This window comes from Coregonus clupeaformis, chromosome 19 (genome assembly GCF_020615455.1).
Source record: "Coregonus clupeaformis isolate EN_2021a chromosome 19, ASM2061545v1, whole genome shotgun sequence".
Taxonomy (NCBI): domain Eukaryota; kingdom Metazoa; phylum Chordata; class Actinopteri; order Salmoniformes; family Salmonidae; genus Coregonus; species Coregonus clupeaformis.
In genome coordinates this window covers 8,438,548-8,465,854 of record NC_059210.1, presented here as the reverse complement: position 1 = coordinate 8,465,854, position 27,307 = coordinate 8,438,548, and the positions used below count along the sequence as shown (strand labels likewise).

The 27,307-nt window shown below is 40.6% G+C and overlaps 1 protein-coding gene across 1 annotated transcript in view; it reads right to left on the bottom strand.

Annotated features, from left to right (window-relative positions):
• The window catches only part of LOC121531553 (cGMP-inhibited 3',5'-cyclic phosphodiesterase A-like), a 262,796-nt gene that overhangs the window by 15,190 nt on the left and 220,299 nt on the right, over window positions 1–27,307 (bottom strand). The window contains exons 6-9 of the mRNA XM_041836813.2: window positions 3,586–3,659; window positions 1,497–1,639; window positions 881–1,018; window positions 201–312 (exon numbers count right to left, since the gene is read on the bottom strand). Coding sequence (XP_041692747.1) covers window positions 201–312; window positions 881–1,018; window positions 1,497–1,639; window positions 3,586–3,659 — 467 coding nt within the window. The remainder of the gene's footprint in view (window positions 1–200; window positions 313–880; window positions 1,019–1,496; window positions 1,640–3,585; window positions 3,660–27,307) is intronic.

Here is a 27,307-nt window from a genome sequence, read left to right as displayed (position 1 = left end):
CAATATAATAAACAAAACATACACAAAACATTAAGGGCCAGTATCCCGGGCACAGATTAGGTCTAGTCCTGGACTAAAATGTACTCTCAATTGTGATTTTCCATTGAATATGCTTTTTGGTTCAATACTTTGCTTAATCTGTGTCTGCAAAACCGGCCCTATTAAGAGAGCAGGGTAATTTAGGTAAGGTGGGTTCTTACATGGTATGTCTCTGTAGCCATTCTCCAGAGCATGGAAGTAGTTCATGAATTCTTGGACCGGGATCTTGAAGGTCTCAAATAGGCCTGTGTCTTCAAATAGCCTGTGAGAGACCTGAAACAAAACACAGAGAGTCAGAGAGCTCACACGACCAATCAAATTCTCACCTGTCAGACAGACTCTTTGATTGACACTCTGAATGGTCTATGGGTTTAGAGACGGCCTCATTCTCATAGACGTATCAATACTTTCTTAAATTGTACGGATATTCAAAATGTTTTCTGTGATAGTACCCAACCTGACACACAACACATCACAGGCTGGGAGCAACACAGGGGCTGCAGCAGAGCAGCGCCCCTGAAACCCTAAGGGTAGATTTCCCCGCAGGCAGCTCGGGCGTTCGAACCAGCAACCCTCCAGTTACCGTCCAATTCTCTAACCTCGAGGTTACCGCTTCTGTCTCAAACAACCAATCGGATTCTCACCTGACAGACACTCATCGATTGACACAGTGACAGGCCAATGGGCTGGTAGATGGTTGACCATCAGCCTGTCTGATTGGTTGTTTCTCTCACCTGGTTGAGGATGTGTCCACCCTTGCCCTGGCTGAAGATGAACTATTCTAACCTGTCCTCACCTGGCTACAGCTCACCTGACTAGGCTGTACAGTAGCTGGTCTCACCTGGCTGAGGATGCGGCCACATTTGCCCTGGGTCTTCTCCACCAAGCTGAAGATGGGGAAGTTCCAGTTGTTGAGCTGGCCCATCAGGGGCTCCAAGTCCTCCATCACTAACGGCTCCGGGGCCAGCTGGGGCTTTTCCTGCGGAGGCCATAGACACGTTATAAGCCTTTTATAATATCTTTATGAACCTTTATATTGTCTTATTAAATGTCTTACAAAATGTTATGTCTCTCTACTGTAGATCATAAAACAACATAGATGGCTGGTGGTGCCAATCTGTGCACTGAACACTCTGAGGACCACTGGACGTGTTATGTTGGTGGTTGTACCTCTGCCTGATGAGGTTGAACAAAGTAAGCCAATACTAACCAGAAAAATCAAAATCTAGACAGCCAGTTCCACTGTATTTGATCATTGTTCCCCTCTAATCATGGACTGATTAACAACTGGGACACCGGGTGGGTGCAATTAATGATCAGGTAGAACAGAAAACCAGCAGTTATTCCGGACCTCGTAGGGTCAGAGTTGAATACCCCTTGACCTAAAAGGCAAAAGACCTAGAGCTGTGAAACAGGAAACTAGAGCTACCTCTACGGTTGCTGCGGCTGTTTCTCACCTCTGGAGGCAGCATGATCAGGTTTTGGGGGGTGTTTTTGCCCCCCTCTGCGTCCCCCTCCTCTGTCGCCGCTACATCGCTGCTGTCGCTGTGGTTGGCCTCGTGGGTGCTGTCGTAGTCTGACGATGCCACCACCTGATCCTCTGATTTGGGTACAGAGAGAGAGTTACTGTAATGGTCAACGCCTTCAAATCAAATCAAATCAAATTGTATTTGTCACACGCGCCGAATACAACAGGTGTAGACCTTACAGTGAAATGCTTACTTACAAGCCCTTAACCAACAATGCAGTTTTAAGAAAAATATGTGTTAAGTAAAACATTTATAAGTAAAAATAAAAAAATAAGAAAAATAGAAAAATAACAAATAATTAAAGAGCAGCAGTAAAATAAAATAACAGTAGGGAGGCTATATACAGAGGGTACCGGTACATACTAACACAGGTTAGTCGAGGTAACTGAGTTAATATGTACATGAAGGTAGAGTTAAAGTGATTATGCATAGATAATAAACAGAGAGTAGCAGCAGCGTAAAATAGGGGGTGGGGGGGGGGTAGCAATATGTCTGGGTAGCCATTTGATTAGCTGTTCAGGAGTCTTATGGATTGGGGGTTCAACACTACTGCAAAACAAATCACACCTCTCTATTGTGAGGCAAGATCAGCCTGGTATCAGATCTGCTAGTGCTGTCTTCCCAAATAACTCCTATGGTCATTGTCTCACCATGGAGATGGGATTCCCACAAAGCATTCAGCACTGCTGCAAATAATTCAACACTACTACAAATAATTCAGCACTGCTACAAAGCCTTCAACACTGCTACAAAGCATTCAGCACTGCTACAAAGCCTTCAGCACTGCTACACAGCATTCAGCACTGCTACAAAGCATTCAGCACTGCTGCAAATAATTCAACACTACTACAAAGCCTTCAACACTGCTACAAAGCCTTCAACACTGCTACAAAGCCTTCAACACTGCTACAAGGCATTCAACACTGCTACAAAGCATTCAGCACTGCTACAAAGCATTCAACACTGCTACAAAGCATTCAATACTGCTACAAAGCATTCAGCACTGCTACAAGCATTCAGCACTGCTACAAAGCATTCAGCACTGCTACAAAGCCTTCAACACTGCTGCAAAGCATTCAGCACTGCTACAAAGCCTTCAACACTGCTGCAAAGCCTTCAGCACTGCTGCAAAGCTTTCAGCACTGCTACAAAGCATTCAACACTGCTGCAAAGCCTTCAGCACTGCTGCAAAGCATTCAGCACTGCAGCAAAGCATTCAGCACTGCTGCAAAGCATTCAACACTGCTGCAAAGCCTTCAGCACTGCTGCAAAGCATTCAACACTGCTGCAAAGTATTCCACACTGCTACAAAGCCTTCAACACTGCTGCAAAGCATTCAACACTGCTGCAAAGCCTTCAACACTGCTACAAAGCCTTCAACACTGCTACAAAGCCTTCAACACTGCTACAAAGCCTTCAACACTGCTGCAAAGCCTTCAGCACTGCTGCAAAGCCTTCAACACTGCTACAAAGCCTTCAACACTGCTGCAAAGCCTCCAGCACTGCTGCAAAGCATTCAGCACTGCTACAAAGCATTCAACACTGCTACAAAGCATTCAACACTGCTACAAAGCATTAAACACTGCTACAAAGCATTCAGCACTGCTACAAAGCATTCAGCACTGCTACAAAGCATTCAGCACTGCTACAAAGCATTAAACACTGCTACAAAGCATTAAACACTGCTGCAAAGCATTCAGCACTGCTACACAGCACACACCGTATAAAATCCACTCTGGGACAATCATGGTCCTCTCTAGCAGCTAGCCCTAGCTCCTGTGGTGGATGCATGACCAGGACAGCGCCAGTACAGGACAGCTTGGCTCAATGATGTGGGAGGAAAGGTAGCACTGGAAGAGATGTGAAGCTAATCGGTAGACGAAGGTGTGCAAAACCGGTGGACAGAAGAGGGTGTGAGTACAGCTTGGCTTGGCTCAATAGTTAGAAAACGGTAGTGGTGTGGAAGGGAAAGGTAGCACTTGCAGAGAAGAGAAGCTTAGTCAGAGGACGGTTGTACCTGTCCGATGTATCCTGTCCCCTTTGTCCATGGATCCCTCCCCATGGCTCAGCTTTATGTACGGTCTCCCACAGCTGTGGTGAAGGAAAGTCAGAGGTCAGAGGTCAGACAGAAGTCAACATCTTTTCATCAAGTACATCTATCAATGAAAGGCGCTAGCAGTTAGATATTGTTGGCACCTAAATATGTCTTATTAAAACACTGGCCTAGAAACATGTTGATGTGTACTGAACAAAGTGTCTATGACATATCCCTTCTGGGCACAGACATCAGTTCAATATCTAGTTTTGATTTACATTTTATTGAGTTGTCAACTAACATGAATTCAGCATGAAAGCAACAAAAACTTGAACCATGTTTTGGATTTTGGTTCAAAGTTGTGTGAAAAAAACATGAAGTTTTCCCCGTTGATTTAACGTCATTAAATAGATTTATTTTTGGGTGAAATGACGTGATTCTATTCTATTCCAAATGAAGATGTGGCATCGCTGGATCAACACTATTCTACGGCCCAGATTCGATTGTTTTCTAAGGAGTTAGTTAGAAGACCTGAGAGGACCATTTGAGTCAAAGGAACATGGCTTACCAATCGTTTCATCATGCACATCATGAAATCAGGTTCATCTTTCCCAGCTCTCTCTCGGTCTCTCTCTCTCTTGCTCTCTCTCTCTCTCTCTCTCTCTCTCTCTCTCTCTCTCTCTCTCTCTCTCTCTCTCTCTCTCTCTCTCTCTCTCTCTCTCTCTCTCTCTCTCTCTCTCTCTCTCTCTCTCATACTGCCAGCACATTGCTTGGCAGACTGTTCCGTCCAACACTCTCTGTAATCTCTAAGCAAACTCATGCCACAAAACAAACAGAAAATGCTGAAATTAAACACCACTTCAGTGAGGGAGCAAATATGAAACATGGAAATGCATGTATACACACACACACACAGTTTTCCTAATACATGGATCTCTTTTTGTTTTCAGATTTATGATGAGACTGTGGATTGAGTTGACAGCAACAATCCAATAGGTCAGATAATGGTGTCTTAAATTGGTGTGGGACTATTTGCTGTGTGCACAGAAAACGGAACTCTCCAATTCTTCAACTTTCATTAATAGCAGCAAAACCCATTTGAAGCCCTTTTAGCCGACCAACAGCCTTTTAAAGCCCTTTCAGCCGACCAACAGCCTTTTAAAGCCCTTTTAGCCGACCAACAGCCTTTTAAAGCCCTTTCAGCCGAACAACAGCCTTTTAAGCTGACTGCCTGGACCCCCCTGAGAATAATGCACTAACTGTTCCCCCTGCCAAACTATCAAACTATGTTATATTCCACACATGCTAGGCATCCACACATGTACACACACACACACACACACACACTGGACTGACCGTGCAAACTGCAAACACAACAGAGCTCTCTTTGTTGTGGGCTCAGGGTCATTAGGCTAAGGGTGGTTACCTATGCCTACCTCTGGACTGAAAAGTGCACAACAAACAATTTCTCAGAATGAGACACACACTACAAGCCTTTGTGCTCTGTGTGACGCCATGCTTTAAGGGGCAATCTGCACTTTAAACAATAACAAAGCGTACTGCCCGTCACTATTTCAGTAAAAAGCTGAGGGATTGGGCTGGAGAAATTTTACCAATCTCAAATGTATAGACGGAGCTATGGATACAAGGACTGAGGATCCATGATATTAAATTATAGTTTTAACCATGTTTTGAGGCTATACAGTCAAAAAATGGATGTAGCAACTGCAGATTGCCCCTTTAACTGCTGGCATTTCCTCTACCCCTGCTCCATGTTCTACAACATTTGGGAGGAGGTATGCTAATTGAAACCACCTAAAATGCGTCAGAAGGCAATAGAACATGGGGAAGCTGTTCAGAACAGCTGAGAGATGGGTTTAAGAGGTTTCTGGTGTCCTCAAAGTAACTTTCACTTGGGGTTGGATGGATTTTCAGGAAAATACTATAAAGTTTGTATTGTATTGCATAGTCTCACTCCCATCAGTTTGACCACCGCTGTGATCTGTCTGAGAGGGAAAGCTTTGTTGGGTTGTTAGCCTGTGTGATTCATCTCTGCTTTGTTTTCAGCCTTGGGCCTCGATTCAATCCGGACCGCGGAATATCGGCGTTACAGCGAGATTGACATTTAAAGGTCGTTTTCGACTTAGCCGACACATGCAGTGTTTACCGTGAATATGGTCTCGCGAAACGCGGAAACATTACCTTAAAAAGGTGCATGGCCGTAAAGGGGAGGTCGGATTGAATCTAGCCCTTAGTCTTTGTGTATAACTCAACGTGGTTCTAGTCAGTCAGTCAGTAGGTTGTTTGTGTCTGTTTGGACAGAGTCACTATGACACCATAACAAGCCTCCTTCCCTGTAATGGTGGTAGACATCATCTGTACACAAAGCCCTGTTGCCCTGTCACTCACACACACACACACACACACACACACTCAAACACACACACACACACTTTGTACACAAAGCCTTGTTGCACTGATGCCCTGTCTGCTGGACCTGCACCACACGGCACTGAGGCCTGGCCACATGTCAGCTACCTGACCACACTCCGACACACACACACTGTCACACCCAACACACTTCCGCACACACACACACACACACACACACACACACACACACACACACTGACTTTCTGTACTGTGTGTAGTTGGACCTTAAGGAACCTTCTATGGAACAGTATCAGTCTAAAGAGCATCATTAGTCTCCAACAGACAGATCTTTGAAGCACCATTCTATTGCCAAACTGTTGTTTATTTTTGAGCAACCCAAGAGGTTTCCCAGGACCTATAAGGGTTGGGGGTGAGGTGGAGGAGGAGCAGGACGGGAAAAGGAGGTATCACTGTAGAAATGTTATCTAGTTGTTTAAACCAATTATTATGAAGTAACTGGTTCCACAGACTTTTTAAATTTACTCAACTTTTCGATCAAAGTGTTACCTGAACTTAAAACTTTTAGTTGTCCCAAACTTAGCTCCAACTTCAGAAAACTTTAAGTTGAAGCCTAAGTTTTCTCAAGTTGGAGCTAAGTTTGGGACAACTAAAAGTTTTAAGTTCAGGTAACACTTTGATCAAAACATTTTTTACTTGTATTGTCCCCAGCACAAGGTGCACCTCAGTAATGATCATGAAGGTTAATCAGCTTCTTGACATGCCACACCTGTCAGTTGGCTGGATTATCTTGGCAAAGAAGAAATGCTCACTAACAGGGATGTAAACAAATTTGAGCACAACATTTGAGAGAAATACGCTTTTTGTGCGTATGGAAAATGTTGGGGATCTTTTATTTCAGCTCATGAAACAAACACTTTACATGTTGCGTTAATATTTTTGTTCAGTGTACAATGTTTTCAATTTACATATTTGACACACGATTGTTCATTTGTACAGTAATTATTATTAAACATGTCCTTGTCTGGGATTTGAACTAACAACCTCTTGGTCCACAGTATACCAATCTTCCTGCCACACCACCATGTCTGTGTCAATGACTGATTACACCTTTATTGCTACACTTTGGACTTCAAAGTAAATCTCAGCTCTGTTAAAAGTTTAAAGTACACTCAATGATGGAGGAAGGATGGAAGAGGGAATGTCAGGGAAAGAACAGAAGAGTCTCTATTTTCTAACACACTCTGTGGTTTACCCTTACCCTCAAATCTGTAGGATCTTAATTATGATATTACCATGAGGGTTTTTCCTCCTCGATTTTCCATAGTGTCAGCATTCAGTGACGTATTAACTTAAGCAGAAATAATGCCAACTTCGAAGCTTTAAAGCTATATGCTCCTTATCAGGGCAACCAATCTGGATGTGGTTCTGGATAGGGAGGCCCTCCTATTTAAATTCAGCTGAATACCTTTCTCCCACTGCACTAAACAAACACACACAGGCAAACACATGCAGACACACACACACATGCACGCACGCACACAGACACAAACACACACAGGCACGTAGACACATGCACACACACTGCATTGGCTGTTGTTATCTTCTCCACATCTTGAGCCAGAGTGGATAGTAGGTAGATTACTGGAAGAAGGTAGACGGAGTAGGTAGATGACTGGAAGAAGGTAGACGGAGTAGGTAGATTACTGGAAGAAGGTAGACGGAGTAGGTAGATGACTGGAAGAAGGTAGACAGAGTAGGTAGATTACTGGAAGAAGGTAGACGGAGTAGGTAGATGACTGGAAGAAGGTAGACAGAGTAGGTAGATTACTGGAAGTAGGTAGATTACTGGAAGTATGTAGATTACTGGAAGTAGGTAGATTACTGGAAGTAGGTAGACGGAGTAGGTAGATTACTGGATGTAGGCAGATTACTGGAAGTAGGTAGATTACTGTAAGTAGGTAGATTACATGAAGTAGGTAGATTACTGGAAATAGGTAGATTACCAGAAGTAGGTATATTACTGGAAGTAGGTTGATTACTGGAAGAAGGCAGATTACTGGACGTAGGTAGATGCCGGAGTAGGTAGGTAGATTACTGGATGTGGGTAGGTAGGTAGGTAGGTAGGTTAGGCAGGCAGGGGGTAGGTAGGCAGGCAGGGTAGGCAGGGTAGGTAGGCAGGTAGGCAGGTAGGAGGTAGGTAGGTAGGTAGGTAGGTAGGTAGGTAGGTAGGTAGGTAGATTACTGGATGTAGGCAAATTACTGGAAGTAGGTATATTACTTGATGTAGGTAGATCACTGAAAGTAGGTAGATTACTGGAAGAAGGTAAATTACTGGAAGTAGGTAGACTAAGTAGTTAGATTACTGGATGTAGACAGATTGCTGGTGGTAGGTAGATTACTGGTGGTAGGTAGACTGAGTAGGTAGATTACTGGAAGCAGGTAGATTACTGGATGTAGACAGATTACTGGATGTAGACAGATTACTGGATGTAGGTAGATTACTGGAAGTAGGTTGATTACTGGAAGTAGGTAGATTACTGGATGTTGGTAGATTACTGGAATTAGGTAGATTACTGGAAGTAGGTAGATTACTGGATGTAGGTTGACAGAGTAGGTAGATTACTGGATGTAGGCAGATTACTGGAAATTGGTAGATTACTGGATCTAGGTAGATTACTGGATGTAGTTAGATTACTGGAAGAAGGGAGACGGAGTAGGTAGATTACTGGAAGAAGGTAGACGGAGTATGTATATTACTGGAAGAAGGTAGACGGGGCAGGTAGATTACTGGAAGAAGGTAGATTACTGGAAGTAGGTAGATAGATTACTGGAAGTAGGTAGGTGGATTACTGGAAGTAGGTAGATTAATGGATGTAGAAAGATTACTGGAAATAGGTAGTTTACTGGATGTAGGTAGATTACTGGATGTAGGTAGATTACTGGAAGTATGTAGATTACTGGAAGTAGGTAGATTACTGGATGTAAGTAGATTACTGGATGTAGGTAGATTACTGGATGTATGTAGATTACTGGATGTATATAGATTACTGGAAGTCGGTAGTTTACTGGATGTAGGTAGATTACTGGAAGATGGTAGTTTACTGGATGTAGGTAGATTACTGGATGTAGGTAGACGGAGTAGGTAGATTACTGGATGTAGGTAGATTACTGGAAGTAGGTAGATTACTGGAAGTAGGTAGATTACTGGAAGTAGGTAGATTACTGGAAGTAGGTAGTTTACTGGATGTAGGTAGATTACTGGATGTTGGTAGACGGAGTAAGTAGATTACTGGAAGTAGATAGATTACTGGAAGTAGGTAGATTACTGGATGTAGGTAGATTACTGGAAGTAGATATATTACTGGATGTAAGTAGATTACTGGATGTAGGTAGATTACTGGATGTAGGTAGATTACTGGATGTAGGTAGATTACTGGAAGTAGGTAGTTTACTGGATGTAGGTAGATTACTGGATGTAGGTAGATTACTGGAAGTAGGTAGATTACTGGAAGTAGGTATAGGTAGATTACTGGAAGTAGGTAGATCACTGGAAGTAGGTAGATTACTGGAAGTAGGTAGATTACTGGAAGTAGGTAGATAAATTACTGGAAGTAGGTATACTGAGCAGGCAGATTACCGGATGTAGACATATTACTGGAGGTAGGTAGATAACTGGAAGTAGGTTGATTACTTGATGTAGGTAGATTACTGGAAGTAGGTAGATTACTGGATGTAGGTAGATTACTGGATGTAGGTAGATTACTGGAAGTAGGTAGATTACTGGATGTAGGTAGATTACTAGAAGTAGGTAGATTACTGGATGTAGGTATATTACTGGAAGTAGGTAGATTACTGGATGTAGGCAGATTACTGGAAGTAGGTAGATTACTAGAAGTAGGTAGATTACTGGATGTAGGTAGACGGAGTAGATAGATTACTGGATGTAAAAATATTACTGGAGGTAGGTAGATTACTGGAAGTAGGTAGATTACTGGATGTAGGTAGATTACTGGAAGTAGGTAGATTACTGGATGTAGGCAGATTACTGGAAGTAGGTAGATTACTGGATGTAGGTAGATTACTGGATGTTGATATATTATGGAAGTAGGTAGATTACTGGATGTAGGTAGATTACTGGAAGTAGGTAGATTACTGGATGTAGGTAGATTACTGGATGTAGTTAGATTACTGGAATTAGGTTGATTACTGGAATTAGGTAGATTACTGGAAGTAGGTAGATTACTGGATGTATTTAGACGGAGTAGGTAGATTACTGGATGTAGGCAGATTACTGGAAGTACGTAGATTACTGGATGTAGGTAGATTACTGGATGTAGGTATATTACTGGAAGTAGATAGATTACTGGATGTAAGTAGATTACTGGAAGTAGGTAGATTACTGGATGTAGGTAGATTACTGGATGTAGGTAGATTACTGGAAGTAGGTAGATTACTGGAATTAGGTAGATTACTGGAAGTAGTCAGATTACTGGATGTATGTTGACGGAGTAGGTAGATTACTGGATGTAGGTAGATTACTGGAAGTAGGTAGATTACTGGATGTAGTAAGATTACTGGAAGAAGGGAGACGGAGTAGGTAGATTACTAGAAGAAGGTAGACGGAGTAGGTAGATTACTGGAAGAAGGTAGACGGAGTAGGTAGATTACTGGAAGAAGGGAGACAGCGTAGATAGATTACTGGAAGAAGGTACACGGAGTATGTAGAATACTGGAAGAAGGTGGACGGGGTAGGTAGATTACTGGAAGAAGGTAGATTACTGGAAGTAGGTAGATAGATTACTGGAAGTAGGTAGGTGGATTAATGGAAGTAGGTAGATTACTGGATGTAGGTAGATTACTAGAAGAAGGTAGATTACTGGAAGTAGGTAGATAGATTACTGGAAGTAGGTAGGTGGATTACTAGAAGTAGGTAGATTACTGGATGTAGGTAGATTACTGGAAGTTGGTAGATTACTGGATGTAGGTAGATTACTGAAAATTGGTAGATTACTGGATGTAGGTAGACGGAGTAGGTAGATTACTGGATGTAGGCAGATTACTGGAAATTGGTAGATTACTGGATGTAGGTAGATTACTGGATGTAGTTAGATTACTGGAAGAAGGGAGACGGAGTAGGTAGATTACTAGAAGAAGGTAGACGGAGTAGGTAGATTACTGGAAGAAGGTAGACGGAGTATGTAGATTACTGGAAGAAGGTAGACGGGGTAGGTAGATTACTGGAAGAAGGTAGATTACTGGAAGTAGGTAGATAGATTACTGGAAGTAGGTAGGTGGATTACTGGAAGTAGGTAGATTAATGGATGTAGATAGATTACTGGAAGTAGGTAGATTACTGGAAGTAGGTAGTTTACTGGATGTAGGTAGATTACTGAATGTAGGTAGATTACTGGAAGTATGTAGATTACTGGAAGTAGGTAGATTACTGGATGTAAGTAGATTACTGGATGTAGGTAGATTACTGGATGTATGTAGATTACTGGATGTATATAGATTACTGGAAGTCGGTAGTTTACTGGATGTAGGTAGATTACTGGAAGATGGTAGTTTACTGGATGTAGGTAGATTACTGGATGTAGGTAGACGGAGTAGGTAGATTACTGGATGTAGGTAGATTACTGGAAATAGGTAGATTACTGGAAGTAGGTAGATTACTGGAAGTAGGTAGATTACTGGAAGTAGGTAGTTTACTGGATGTAGGTAGATTACTGGATGTTGGTAGACGGAGTAAGTAGATTACTGGAAGTAGATAGATTACTGGAAGTAGGTAGATTACTGGATGTAGGTAGATTACTGGAAGTAGATATATTACTGGATGTAAGTAGATTACTGGATGTAGGTAGATTACTGGATGTAGGTAGATTACTGGATGTAGGTAGATTACTGGAAGTAGGTAGTTTACTGGATGTACGTAGATTACTGGATGTAGGTAGATTACTGGAAGTAGGTAGATTACTGGATGTAGACAGATTACTGGATGTAGGTAGACTGAGTAGGTAGATTACTGGATGTAGGTAGATTACTGGAAGTAGGTATAGGTAGATTACTGGAAGTAGGTAGATCACTGGAAGTAGGTAGATTACTGTAAGTAGGTAGATTACTGGAAGTAGGTAGATAAATTACTGGAAGTAGGTATACTGAGCAGGCAGATTACCGGATGTAGACATATTACTGGAGGTAGGTAGATTACTGGAAGTAGGTTGATTACTGGATGTAGGTAGATTACTGGAAGTAGGTAGATTACTGGATGTAGGTAGATTACTGGATGTAGGTAGATTACTGGAAGTAGGTAGATTACTGGATGTAGGTAGATTACTAGAAGTAGGTAGATTACTGGATGTAGGTATATTACTGGAAGTAGGTGGATTACTGGATGTAGGGAGATTACTGGAAGTAGGTAGATTACTGGATGTAGGCAGATTACTGGAAGTAGGTAGATTACTGGATGTAGGTAGATTACTGGATGTAGATATATTATGGAAGTAGGTAGATTACTAGAAGTAGGTAGATCACTGGATGTAGGTAGACGGAGTAGATAGATTACTGGATGTAGACATATTACTGGAGGTAGGTAGATTACTGGAAGTAGGTAGATTACTGGATGTAGGTAGATTACTGGAAGTAGGTAGATTACTGGATGTAGGTAGATTACTGGAAGTAGGTAGATTACTGGATGTAGGTAGATTACTGGATGTATTTAGACGGAGTAGGTAGATTACTGGATGTAGGCAGATTACTGGAAGTAGGTAGTTTACTGGATGTAGGTAGATTACTGGATGTAGGTAGATTACTGGAAGTAGGTAGATTACTGGATGTAGACAGATTACTGGATGTAGGTAGACTGAGTAGGTAGATTACTGGATGTAGGTAGATTACTGGAAGTAGGTATAGGTAGATTGCTGGAAGTAGGTAGATCACTGGAAGTAGGTAGATTACTGTAAGTAGGTAGATTACTGGAAGTAGGTAGATAAATTACTGGAAGTAGGTATACTGAGCAGGCAGATTACCGGATGTAGACATATTACTGGAGGTAGGTAGATTACTGGAAGTAGGTTGATTACTGGATGTAGGTAGATTACTGGAAGTAGGTAGATTACTGGATGTAGGTAGATTACTGGATGTAGGTAGATTACTGGAAGTAGGTAGATTACTGGATGTAGGTAGATTACTGGATGTAGATATATTATGGAAGTAGGTAGATTACTAGAAGTAGGTAGATCACTGGATGTAGGTAGACGGAGTAGATGATTACTGGATGTAGACATATTACTGGTAGGTATTACTGGAAGTAGGTAGATTACTGGATGTAGGTAGATTACTGGAAGTAGGTAGATTACTGGATGTAGGCAGATTACTGGAAGTAGGTAGATTACTGGATGTAGGTAGATTACTGGATGTAGATATATTATGGAAGTAGGTAGATTACTAGAAGTAGGTAGATCACTGGATGTAGGTAGACGGAGTAGATAGATTACTGGATGTAGACATATTACTGGAGGTAGGTAGATTACTGGAAGTAGGTAGATTACTGGATGTGGTAGATTACTGAAGTAGGTAGATTACTGGATGTAGGTAGATTACTGGAAGTAGGTAGATTACTGGATGTAGGTAGATTACTGGATGTAGTTAGATTACTGGAATTTGGTTGATTACTGGAATTAGGTAGATTACTGGAAGTAGGTAGATTACTGGATGTATTTAGACGGAGTAGGTAGATTACTGGATGTAGGCAGATTACTGGAAGTAGGTAATTTACTGGATGTAGGTAGATTACTGGATGTAGGTAGATTACTGGAAGTAGGTAGATTACTGGATGTAGACAGATTACTGGATGTAGGTAGACTGAGTAGGTAGATTACTGGATGTAGGTAGATTACTGGAAGTAGGTATAGGTAGATTACTGGAAGTAGGTAGATCACTGGAAGTAGGTAGATTACTGTAAGTAGGTAGATTACTGGAAGTAGGTAGATAAATTACTGGAAGTAGGTATACTGAGCAGGCAGATTACCGGATGTAGACATATTACTGGAGGTAGGTAGATTACTGGAAGTAGGTTGATTACTGGATGTAGGTAGATTACTGGAAGTAGGTAGATTACTGGATGTAGGTAGATTACTGGATGTAGGTAGATTACTGGAAGTAGGTAGATTACTGGATGTAGGTAGATTACTAGAAGTAGGTAGATTACTGGATGTAGGTATATTACTGGAAGTAGGTGGATTACTGGATGTAGGGAGATCACTGGAAGTAGGTAGATTACTAGAAGTAGGTAGATCACTGGATGTAGGTAGACGGAGTAGATAGATTACTGGATGTAGACATATTACTGGAGGTAGGTAGATTACTGGAAGTAGGTAGATTACTGGATGTAGGTAGATTACTGGAAGTAGGTAGATTACTGGATGTAGGCAGATTACTGGAAGTAGGTAGATTACTGGATGTAGGTAGATTACTGGATGTAGATATATTATGGAAGTAGGTAGATTACTAGAAGTAGGTAGATCACTGGATGTAGGTAGACGGAGTAGATAGATTACTGGATGTAGACATATTACTGGAGGTAGGTAGATTACTGGAAGTAGGTAGATTACTGGATGTAGGTAGATTACTGGAAGTAGGTAGATTACTGGATGTAGGTAGATTACTGGAAGTAGGTAGATTACTGGATGTAGGTAGATTACTGGATGTAGTTAGATTACTGGAATTTGGTTGATTACTGGAATTAGGTAGATTACTGGAAGTAGGTAGATTACTGGATGTATTTAGACGGAGTAGGTAGATTACTGGATGTAGGCAGATTACTGGAAGTACGTAGATTACTGGATGTAGGTAGATTACTGGATGTAGGTATATTACTGGAAGTAGATAGATTACTGGATGTAGGTAGATTACTGGAAGTAGGTAGATTACTGGATGTAGGTAGATTACTGGATGTAGGTAGATTACTGGAAGTAGGTAGATTACTGGAATTAGGTAGATTACTGGAAGTAGGCAGATTACTGGATGTATGTTGACGGAGTAGGTAGATTACTGGATGTAGGTAGATTACTGAAGTAGGTAGTTACTGGATGTGGTAAGATTACTGGAAGAGTAGGTAGATTACTGGAAGAAGGTGAGCTCGAGTAGGTAGATTACTGGAAGAAGGTAGACGGAGTAGGTAGATTACTGGAAGAAGGGAGATAGCGTAATAGATTACTGGAAGAAGGTACAGGAGTATGTAGATTACTGGAAGAAGGTAGACCGCGAGGTAGGTAGATTACTGGAAGGTAGATTACTGGAAATAGGTAGGTAGATTACTGGAAGTAGGTAGATTACTGGAAGTAGTATACTGGAAGTAGGTAGATTACTGGATGTAGGTAGATTACTGGAAGTAGGTAGATTACTGGAAGAAGGTAGATTACTGGAAGTAGGTAGAAGATTACTGGAAGTAGGTAGATTACTGGAAGTAGGTAGATTACTGGATGTGTAGGTAGATTACTGGATGTAGGTAGATTACTGGAAGATAGGTAGATTACTGGATGTAGAGTGGTAGATTACTGAATGTAGGTAGTATTACTGGAAGTAGGTAGATTACTGGATGTAGGTAGATTACTGGAAGTAGGTAGATTACTGGATGTAGGTAGATTACTGGATGTAGGTAGATTACTGGAAGTAGGTAGATTACTGGATGTAGGTAGATTACTGGAAGTAGGTAGATTACTGGATGTAGGTAGATTACTGGAAGTAGGTAGATTACTGGATGTAGGCAGATTACTGGAAGTAGGTAGATTACTGGAAGTAGGTAGATTACTGGATGTAGGTAGATTACAGAGTAGATGTAGGTAGATTACTGGATGTAGGCAGATTACTGGATGTAGATAGATTACTGGAAGTAGGTAGTTTACTGGATGTAGGTAGATTACTGGAAGTAGGCAGATTACCGGATGTAGGTAGATTACTGGATGTAGGTAGATTCACTGAAGTAGGTAGATTACTGGATGTAGGTAGATTACTGGATGTAGTTAGATTACTGGAAGTAGGTAGATTACTGAAGTAGGTAGATTACTGGAAGTAGGTAGATTACTGAAGTAGGTAGGTAGATTACTGGAAGTAGGTAGATCACTGGAAGTAGGTAGATTACTGGAAGTAGGTAGATTACTGAAGTAGGTATATTACTGGAAGTAGGTAGATTACTGGAAGTAGGTAGATTTACTGGAAGTAGGTAGACTGAGCAGGTAGATTACCGGATGTAGACATATTACTGGAGTAGGTAGATTACTGAAGTAGGTAGATTACTGGATGTAGGTAGATTACTGGATGTAGGTAGATTACTGGATGTAGGTAGATTACTGGATGTAGGTAGATTACTGAGTAGGTAGATTACTGGAAGTAGGTAGATTACTGGATGTAGGTAGATTACTGGAAGTAGGTAGATTACTGGATGTAGGTAGATTACTGGAAGTAGGTAGATTACTGGAAGTAGGTAGATTACTGGATGTAGGCAGATGACTGACCGAGTAGGTAGATTACTGGATGTAGGCATATTACTGGAGGTAGGTAGATTACTGGAAGTAGGTAGATTACTGGATGTAGGTAGATTACTGGAAGTAGGTAGATTACTGGATGTAGGCAGATTACTGGAAGTAGGTAGATTACTGGATGTAGGTAGATTACTGGATGTAGGTAGATTACTGGATGTAGGTAGATTACTGGATGTAGGTAGATTACTGGAAGTAGGTAGATTACTGGATGTAGGTAGATTACTGGAGTAGGTAGATTACTGGAAGTAGGTAGATTACTGGATGTAGGTAGATTACTGGAAGTAGGTAGATTACTGGATGTAGGTAGATTACTGGATGTAGGTAGATTACAGGAAGTAGGTAGATTACTGGATGTAGGTAGATTACTGGAAGTAGGCAGATTACTGGATGTAGGTAGATTACTGGAAGTAGGTAGATTACTGGATGTAGGTAGATTACTGGAAATGGTGGATTACTGAAGTAGGTAGATTACTGGAAGTGGCAGGTAGATTACTGAAGTAGGTAGACGGAGTAGGTAGATTACTGGAAGTAGGTAGACGGAGTAGGTAGATTACTGGAAGTAGGACGTAGATAGATTACTGGAAGCAGGTACACAGATGTAGGTAGATTACTGGAAGAAGGTAGATACTGGTAGGCAGATTACTGAAGTAGGTAGATTACTGGAAGTAGGTAGATTACTGGAAGTAGGATAGATTACTGGAAGTAGGTAGATTACTGGATGTAGGTAGATTACTGGAAGTAGGTAGATTACTGGATGTAGGTAGATTACTGGATGTAGGTAGATTACTGGAAGTAGGTAGATTACTGGATGTAGGTAGATTACTGGAAGTAGGTAGATTACTGGAAGTAGGTAGATTACCGGAAGTAGGTAGATTACTGGAAGTAGATTACGGAGGGTAGATTACCGAAGTAGGTAGATTACTGGAAGTAGGCAGATTACTGGAAGTAGGTAGATTACTGGATGTAGGTAGATTACTGGAAGTAGGTAGATTACTGGATGTAGGTAGATTACTGGATGTAGGCAGATTACTGGAAGTAGGTAGATTACTGGATGTAGGTAGATTACTGGAAGTAGGTAGATTACTGGATGTAGGCAGATTACTGTAAGTAGGTAGATTACTGGAAGTAGGTAGATTACTGGAAGTAGGTAGATTACTGGAAGTAGGTAGATTACTGGATGTAGGTAGATTACTGGATGTAGGTAGATTACTGGAAGTAGGTAGATTACTGGAATTAGGTAGATTACTGGAAGTAGGTAGATTACTGGATGTAGGTAGACGGAGTAGGTAGATTACTGGATGTAGGCAGATTACTGAATGTAGGTAGATTACTGGATGTAGTTAGATTACTGGAAGTAGGTAGATTACTGGATGTAGGTAGATTACTGGATGTAGGTAGATTACTGGAAGTAGGTAGATTACTGGATGTAGGTAGATTACTGGAAGTAGGTAGATTACTGGATGTAGGTAGATTACTGGAAGTAGGTAGATTACTGGATGTAGGCAGATTACTGGAATGTAGGTAGATTACTGGATGTAGGTAGATTACTGGATGTAGGTAGATTACTGGAAGTAGGTAGATTACTGGATGTAGGTAGATTACTGGAAGTAGGTAGATTACCGGATGTAGGTAGATTACTGGAAGTAGGTAGATTACTGGATGTAGGTAGATTACTGGAAGTAGGTAGATTACTGGATGTAGGTAGATTACTGGAAGTAGGTAGATTACTGGAAGTAGGTAGATTACTGAAGTAGGTAGATTACTGGAAGTAGGTAGATTAGACGGATGAGTAGGTAGATTACTGGATGTAGGTAGATTACTGAAGTAGGTAGATTACTGGAAGTAGGTACGTAGATTACCGGGTAGGCAGATTACTGGAGTAGGTAGATTACTGGAAGTAGGTAGATTACTGGATGTAGGTAGATTACTGAAGTAGGTAGATTACTGGATGTAGGTAGATTACTGGATGTAGGTAGATTACTGGAAGTAGGTAGATTACTGGATGTAGGTAGATTACTGAATGTAGGTAGATTACTGGAAGTAGGTAGATTACTGGAGTAGGTAGATTACTGGAAGTAGGTAGATTACTGGATGTAGGCTAGATTACTGGATGTAGGTAGATTACTGAATGTAGGTAGATTACTGGATGTAGGTAGATTACTGGAAGTAGGTAGATTACTGGATGTAGGCAGATTACTGGAAGTAGGTAGATTACTGGATGTAGGTAGATTACTGGAAGTAGGTAGATTACTGGATGTAGGTAGATTACTGGATGTAGGTAGATTACTGGAAGTAGGTAGATTACTGGAAGTAGGTAGATTACTGGAAGTAGGTAGATAGATTACTGGAAGTAGGTAGATTACCGAAGTAGGTAGATTACTGGAAGTAGGTAGATTACTGGAAGTAGGCAGATTACTGGAAGTAGGTAGATTACTGGAGTAGGTAGATTACTGGAAGTAGGTAGATCTGGATGTAGGTAGATTACTGGATGTAGGTAGATTACTGGATGTAGGTAGATTACTGGAAGTAGGTAGATTACTGGATGTAGGCTAGATTACTGGAGTAGGTAGATTACTGGAAGTAGGTAGATTACTGGATGTTGTAGATTACTGAAGTAGGTAGATTACTGGATGTAGGTAGATTACTGGAAGTAGGTAGATTACTGGAAGTAGGTAGATTACTGGAAGTAGGTAGATTACTGGAAGTAGGTAGATTACTGGATGTAGGTAGATCTGAGTGGTAGACGAGTAGGTAGATTACTGGATGTAGACATATTACTGAAGTAGGTAGATTACTGGAAGTAGGTAGATTACTGGATGTAGGTAGATTACTGGAAGTAGGTAGATTACTGGATGTAGGCAGATTACTGGAAGTAGGTAGATTACTGGATGTAGGTAGATTACTGGAAGTAGGTAGATTACTGGATGTAGGTAGATTACTGGATGTAGTTAGATTACTGGAAGTAGGTAGATTACTGGAAGAAGGTAGATTACTGGAAGTAGGTAGATAGATTACTGGAAGTAGGTTGGTGAATTACTGGAAGTAGGTAGATCACTGGAAGTATGTAGATTACTGGAAGTAGGTAGACGGAGTATGTAGATTACTGGAAGAAGGTAGACGGGATAGGTAGATTACTGGAAGAAGGTAGATTACTGGAAGTAGGTAGATAGATTACTGGAAGTAGGTAGGTGATTACTGGAAGTAGGTAGATTACTGGATGTAGGTAGATTACTGGAAGTAGGTAGATTACTGGATGTAGGTAGATTACTGGATGTAGGTAGATTACTGGAAGTAGGTAGATTACTGGATGTAGGTAGATTACTTGAAGTAGGTAGATTACTGGATGTAGGTAGATTACTGGAAGTAGGTAGATTACTGGATGTAGGCAGATTACTGGAAGTAGGTAGATTACTGGAAGTAGGTAGATTACTGGATGTAGGTAGACAGAGTAGGTAGACGGAGTAGGTAGATTACTGGATGTAGACATATTACTGGAGGTAGATAGATTACTGGAAGTAGGCAGATTACTGGATGTAGATAGATTACTGGAAGTAGGTAGATTACTGGATGTAGGCAGATTACTGGAAGTAGGTAGATTACTGGATGTAGGTAGATTACTGGAAGTAGGTAGATTACTGGATGTAGGTAGATTACTGGATGTAGTTAGATTACTGGAAGTAGGTAGATTACTGGAAGAAGGTAGATTACTGGAAGTAGGTAGATAGATTACTGGAAGTAGGTAGGTGGATTACTGGAAGTAGGTAGATCACTGGAAGTAGGTAGATTATTGGAAGTAGGTAGATTACTGGAAGTAGGTATATTACTGGAAGTAGGTAGATTACTGGAAGTAGGTAGATAAATTACTGGAAGTAGGTAGACTGAGCAGGTAGATTACCGGATGTAGACATATTACTGGAGGTAGGTAGATTACTGGAAGTAGGTAGATTACTGGATGTAGGTAGATTACTGGATGTAGGTAGATTACTGGATGTAGGTAGATTACTGGATGTAGGTAGATTACTGGATGTAGGTAGATTACTTGAAGTAGGTAGATTACTGGATGTAGGTAGATTAATGGAAGTAGGTAGATTACTGGATGTAGGCAGATTATTGGAAGTAGGTATATTACTGGAAGTAGGTAGATTACTGGATGTAGGTAGACAGAGTATGTAGACGGAGTAGGTAGATTACTGGATGTAGACATATTACTGGAGGTAGATAGATTACTGGAAGTAGGTAGATTACTGGATGTAGGTAGATTACTGGAAGTAGGTAGATTACTGGATGTAGGCAGATTACTGGAAGTAGGTAGATTACTGGATGTAGGTAGATTACTGGATGTAGGTAGATTACTGGAAGTAGGTAGATTACTGGATGTAGGTAGATTACTGAAGCAGGTAGATTTACTGGATGTAGGTAGATTACTGGATGTAGGTAGATTACTGGAAGTAGGTAGATTACTGGATGTAGGTAGATTACTGGAAGTAGGTAGATTACTGGATGTAGGTAGATTACTGGATGTAGGTAGATTACTGGAAGTAGGTAGATTACTGGAAGTAGGTAGATTACTGGAAGTAGGTAGATTACTGGAAGTAGGTAGATTACTGGATGTAGGTAGACGGAGTAGGTAGATTACTGGATGTAGGCAGATTACTGGAAGTAGGTAGATTACTGGATGTAGGTAGATTACTGGATGTAGGTAGATTACTGGAAGTAGGTAGATTACTGGATGTAGGTAGATTACTGGAAGTAGGTAGATTACTGGATGTAGGTAGATTACTGGATGTAGGTAGATTACTGGAAGTAGGTAGATTACTGGATGTAGGTGACAGTAGGTAGATTACTGGATGTAGGTAGATTACTGGAAGAAGGAGATGGAGTAGGTAGATTACTAGAAGTAGGTAGACGGAGTAGGTAGATTACTGGAAGTAGGTAGACGGATAGGTAGATTACTGGAAGTAGGTAGATCACGATGTAGGTAGATTACTGGAAGTAGGTAGACGGAGTATGTAGATTACTGGAAGAAGGTAGACCGGGTAGGTAGATTACTGGAAGAAGGTAGATTACTGGAAGTAGGTAGATAGATTACTGGATGTAGGTAGTGGATTACTGGAAGTAGGTAGATTACTGGATGTAGGTAGATTACTGGAAGTAGGTAGATTACTGGAATGTAGGTAGATTACTGGAAGTAGGTAGATTACTGAGTGGTGAAGTAGGTAGATTACTGGATGTAGGCAGATTACTGGAAGTAGGTAGATTACTGGATGTAGGTAGATTACTGGAAGTAGGTAGATTACTGGATGTAGACAGATTACTGGAAGTAGGTAGATTACTGGATGTAGGTAGATTACTGGAAGTAGGTAGATTACTGGATGTAGGTAGATTACTGGAAGTAGGTAGACAATTACTGAAAGTAGGTAGATTACTGGAAGTAGGTAGATTACTGGATGTAGGTAGATTACTGGAAGTAGGTAGATTACTGGATGTAGGTAGATTACTGGATGTAGGTAGATTACTGGATGTAGGTAGATTACTGGAAGTAGGTAGATTACTGGAAGTAGGCAGATTACTGGAAGTAGGTAGATTACTGGAATGTAGGTAGATTACTGGAAGTAGGTAGATTACTGGAAGTAGGTAGATTACTGGATGTAGGCAGATTACTGGAAGTAGGTAGATTACTGAATGTAGGTAGATTACTGGAAGTAGGTAGATTACTGGAAGTAGGTAGATTACTGGAAGTAGGTAGATACTGGAGTAGGTAGATTACTGGATGTAGATAGTACTGGAAGTAGGTAGATTACTGGATGTAGGTAGATCACTGGAAGTAGGTAGATTACTGGAAGTAGGTATATTACTGGAAGTAGGTAGATTACTGGAAGTAGGTAGATAAATTACTGGAAGTAGGTAGACTGAGCAGGTAGATTACCGGATGTAGACATATTACTGGAGGTAGGTAGATTACTGAAAGTAGGTAGATTACTGGATGTAGGTAGATTACTGGATGTAGGTAGATTACTGGATGTAGGTAGATTACTGGATGTAGGTAGATTACTGGATGTAGGTAGATTACTGGAAGTAGGTAGATTACTGGATGTAGGTAGATTACTGGAAGTAGGTAGATTACTGGATGTAGGCAGATTACTGGAAGTAGGTATATTACTGGAAGTAGGTAGATTACTGGATGTAGGTAGACGGAGTAGGTAGACGGAGTAGGTAGATTACTGGATGTAGACATATTACTGGAGGTAGATAGATTACTGGAAGTAGGTAGATTACTGGATGTAGGTAGATTACTGGAAGTAGGTAGATTAATGGATGTAGACAGATTACTGGAAGTAGGTAGATTTTTGGATGTAGGTAGATTACTGGATGTAGGTAGATTACTGGAAGTATGTAGATTACTGGATGTAGGTAGATTACTGGAAGTAGGTAGATTTCTGGATGTAGGTAGATTACTGGATGTAGGTAGATTACTGTAAGTAGGTAGATTACTGGATGTAGGTAGATTACTGGAAGTAGGTAGATTACTGGATGTAGGTAGATTACTGGATGTAGTTAGATTACTTTAAGTAGGTAGATTACTGGAATAAGGTAGATTACTGGAATTAGGTAGATTACTTGAAGTAGGTAGATTACTGGATGTAGGTAGATTACTGGATGTAGTTAGATTACTGGAATTAGGTTGATTACTGGAATTAGGTAGATTACTGGAAGTAGGTAGATTACTGGATGTAGGTAGATTACTGGAAGTAGGTAGATTACTGGATGTAGGTAGATTACTGGAAGTAGGTAGATTACTGGATGTAGGTAGATTACTGGATGTAGGTAGATTACTGGAAGTAGGTAGATTACTGGATGTAGGTTGACAGAGTAGGTAGATTACTGGATGTAGGCAGATTACTGAATGTAGGTAGATTACTGGATGTAGTTAGATTACTGGATGTAGGTAGATTACTGGAAGTAGGTAGATTACTGGATGTAGGTTGACAGAGTAGGTAGATTACTGGATGTAGGCAGATTACTGAATGTAGGTAGATTACTGGATGTAGTTAGATTACTGGAAGATAGGAGATGGAGTAGGTAGATTACTAGAAGAAGGTAGACGGAGTAGGTAGATTACTGGAAGAAGGTAGACGGAATAGGTAGATTACTGGAAGAAGGGAGACAGCGTAGATAGATTACTGGAAGAAGGTAGACGGAGTATGTAGATTACTGGAAGAAGGTAGACGGGGTAGGTAGATTACTAGAAGAAGGTAGATTACTGGAAGTAGGTAGATAGATTACTGGAAGTAGGTAGGTGGATTACTGGAAGTAGGTAGATTACTGGATGTAGGTAGATTACTGGAAGTAGGTAGATTACTGGAATGTAGGTAGATTACTGGAAGTAGGTAGATTACTGGATGTAGGTTGACGGAGTAGGTAGATTACTGGATGTAGGCAGATTATTGGAAGTAGGTAGATTACTGGATGTAGGTAGATTACTGGATGTAGGTAGATTACTGGATGTAGACAGATTACTGGAAGTAGGTAGATAGATTACTGGAAGTAGGTAGGTGGATTACTGGAAGTAGGTAGATTACTGGATGTAGGTAGATTGCTGGAAGTAGGTAGATAGATTACTGAAAGTAGGTAGGTGGATTACTGGAAGTAGGTAGATTACTGGATGTAGGTAGATTACTGGAAGTAGGTAGATTACTGGATGTAGGTAGATTACTGGATGTAGGTAGATTACTGCATGTAGGTAGATTACTGAAGTAGGTAGATTACTGGATGTAGGTAGATTACCTGAAGTAGGTAGATTACTGGAATTAGGTAGAATACTGGAAGTAGGTAGATTACTGGAAGTAGGTAGATTACTGGATGTAGATAGATTACTGGAAGTAGGTAGATTACTGGAAGTAGGTAGATTACTGGAAGTAGGTATATTACTGGAAGTAGGTAGATTACTGGAAGTAGTTAGACTGAGTAGGTAGATTACTGGATGTAGACATATTACTGGAAGTAGCTAGATTACTGGTTGTAGGTAGATTACTGGAAGTAGGTAGATTACTGGAAGTAGGTATATTACTGGAAGTAGGTAGATTACTGGAAGTAGGTAGATATTACTGGAAGTAGGTAGACTGATGCAGGTAGATTACCGGATGTAGACATATTACTGGAGGTAGGTAGATTACTGAAAGTAGGTAGATTACTGGATGTCGGTAGATTACTGGATGTAGGTAGATTACTGGATGTAGGTAGATTACTGGATGTAGGTAGATTACTGGATGTAGGTAGATTACTTGAAGTAGGTAGATTACTGGATGTAGGTAGATTACTGGAAGTAGGTAGATTACTGGATGTAGGCAGATTACTGGAAGTAGGTATATTACTGGAAGTAGGTAGATTACTGGATGTAGGTAGACAGAGTATGTAGACGGAGTAGGTAGATTACTGGATGTAGACATATTACTGGAGGTAGATAGATTACTGGAAGTAGGTAGATTACTGGATGTAGGTAGATTACTGGAAGTAGGTAGATTAATGGATGTAGACAGATTACTGGAAGTAGGTAGATTTTTGGATGTAGGTAGATTACTGGATGTAGGTAGATTACTGGAAGTATGTAGATTACTGGATGTAGGTAGATTACTGGAAGTAGGTAGATTTCTGGATGTAGGTAGATTACTGGATGTAGGTAGATTACTGTAAGTAGGTAGATTACTGGATGTAGGTAGATTACTGGAAGTAGGTAGATTACTGGATGCAGGTAGATTACTGGATGTAGTTAGATTACTTTAAGTAGGTAGATTACTGGAATAAGGTAGATTAATGGAATTAGGTAGATTACTTGAAGTAGGTAGATTACTGGATGTAGGTAGACGGAATAGGTAGATTACTGGATGTAGGCAGATTACTGGAAGTAGGTAGATTACTGGATGTAGGTAGATTTACTGGATGTAGGTAGATTACTGGAAGTAGGTAGATTACTGGATGTAGGTAGATTACTGGAAGTAGGTAGATTACTGGATGTAGGTAGATTACTGGATGTAGGTAGATTACTGGAAGTAGGTAGATTACTGGATGTAGGTTGACGGAGTAGGTAGATTACTGGATGTAGGCAGATTACTGGAAGTAGGTAGATTACTGGATGTAGGTAGATTACTGGATGTAGGTAGATTAATGGAAGTAGGTAGATTACTGGTTGTAGGTAGATTTCTGGAAGTAGGTAGATTACTGGATGTAGGTAGATTACTGGATGTAGTTAGATTACTGGAAGAAGGGAGATGGAGTAGGTAGATTACTAGAAGAAGGTAGACGGAGTAGGTAGAATACTGGAAGAAGGTAGACGGAATAGGTAGATTACTGGAAGAAGGGAGACAGCGTAGATAGATTACTGGAAGAAGGTAGACGGAGTATGTAGATTACTGGAAGAAGGTAGACGGGGTAGGTAGATTACTAGAAGAAGGTAGATTACTGGAAGTAGGTAGATAGATTACTGGAAGTAGGTAGGTGGATTACTGGAAGTAGGTAGATTACTGGATGTAGGTAGATTACTGGAAGTAGGTAGATTACTGGAATTAGGTAGATTACTGGAAGTAGGTAGATTACTGGATGTAGGTTGACGGAGTAGGTAGATTACTGGATGTAGGCAGATTATTGGAAATAGGTAGATTACTGGATGTAGGTAGATTACTGGATGTAGGTAGATTACTGGATGTAGACAGATTACTGGAAGTAGGTAGATAGATTACTGAAAGTAGGTAGGTGGATTACTGGAAGTAGGTAGATTACTGGATGTAGGTAGATTACTGGAAGTAGGTAGTTTACTGGATGTAGGTAGATTACTGGATGTAGGTAGATTACTTCATGTAGGTAGATTACTGGAAGTAGGTAGATTACTGGAAGTAGGTAGATTACCTGAAGTAGGTAGATTACTGGAATTAGGTATAATACTGGAAGTAGGTAGATTACTGGAAGTAGGTAGATTACTGGATGTAGACAGATTACTGGAAGTAGGTAGATTACTTGAAGTAGGTAGATTACTGGAAGTAGGTATATTACTGGAAGTAGGTAGTTAAATTACTGGAAGTAGGTAGACTGAGTAGGTAGATTACTGGATGTAGACATATTACTGGAAGTAGCTAGATTACTGGTTGTAGGTAGATCACTGGAAGTAGGTAGATTACTGGAAGTAGGTAGATCACTGGAAGTAGGTAGAATACTGGAAGTAGGTAGATCACTGGAAGTAGGTAGATTACTGGAAGTAGTTGATTACTGGAAGTAGGTAGATAAATTACTGGAAGTAGGTAGACTGAGTAGGTAGATTACTAGATGTAGACATATTACTGGAGGTAGGTAGATTACTGGAAGAAGGTAGAATACTGGATATAGGTAGATTACTGGATGTAGGTAGATTACTGGAAGTAGGTAGATTACTGGATGTAGGTAGATTACTGGAAGTAGGTAGATTACTGGAAGTAGGTAGATTACTGTAAGTAGGTAGATTACTGGAAGTAGGTAGATAGATTACTGGAAGTAGGTAGGTGGATTACTGGAAGTAGGTAGATTACTGGATGTAGGTAGATTACTGGAAGTACGTAGTTTACTGGATGTAGGTAGATTACTGGATGTAGGTAGACGGAGTAGGTAGATTACTGGATGTAGGCAGATTACTGGAAGTAGGTAGATTACTGGATGTAGGTAGATTACTTCATGTAGGTAGATTACTGGATGTAGGTAGATTACTGGATGTAGACAGATTACTGGAAGTAGGTAGATTACTGGAAGTA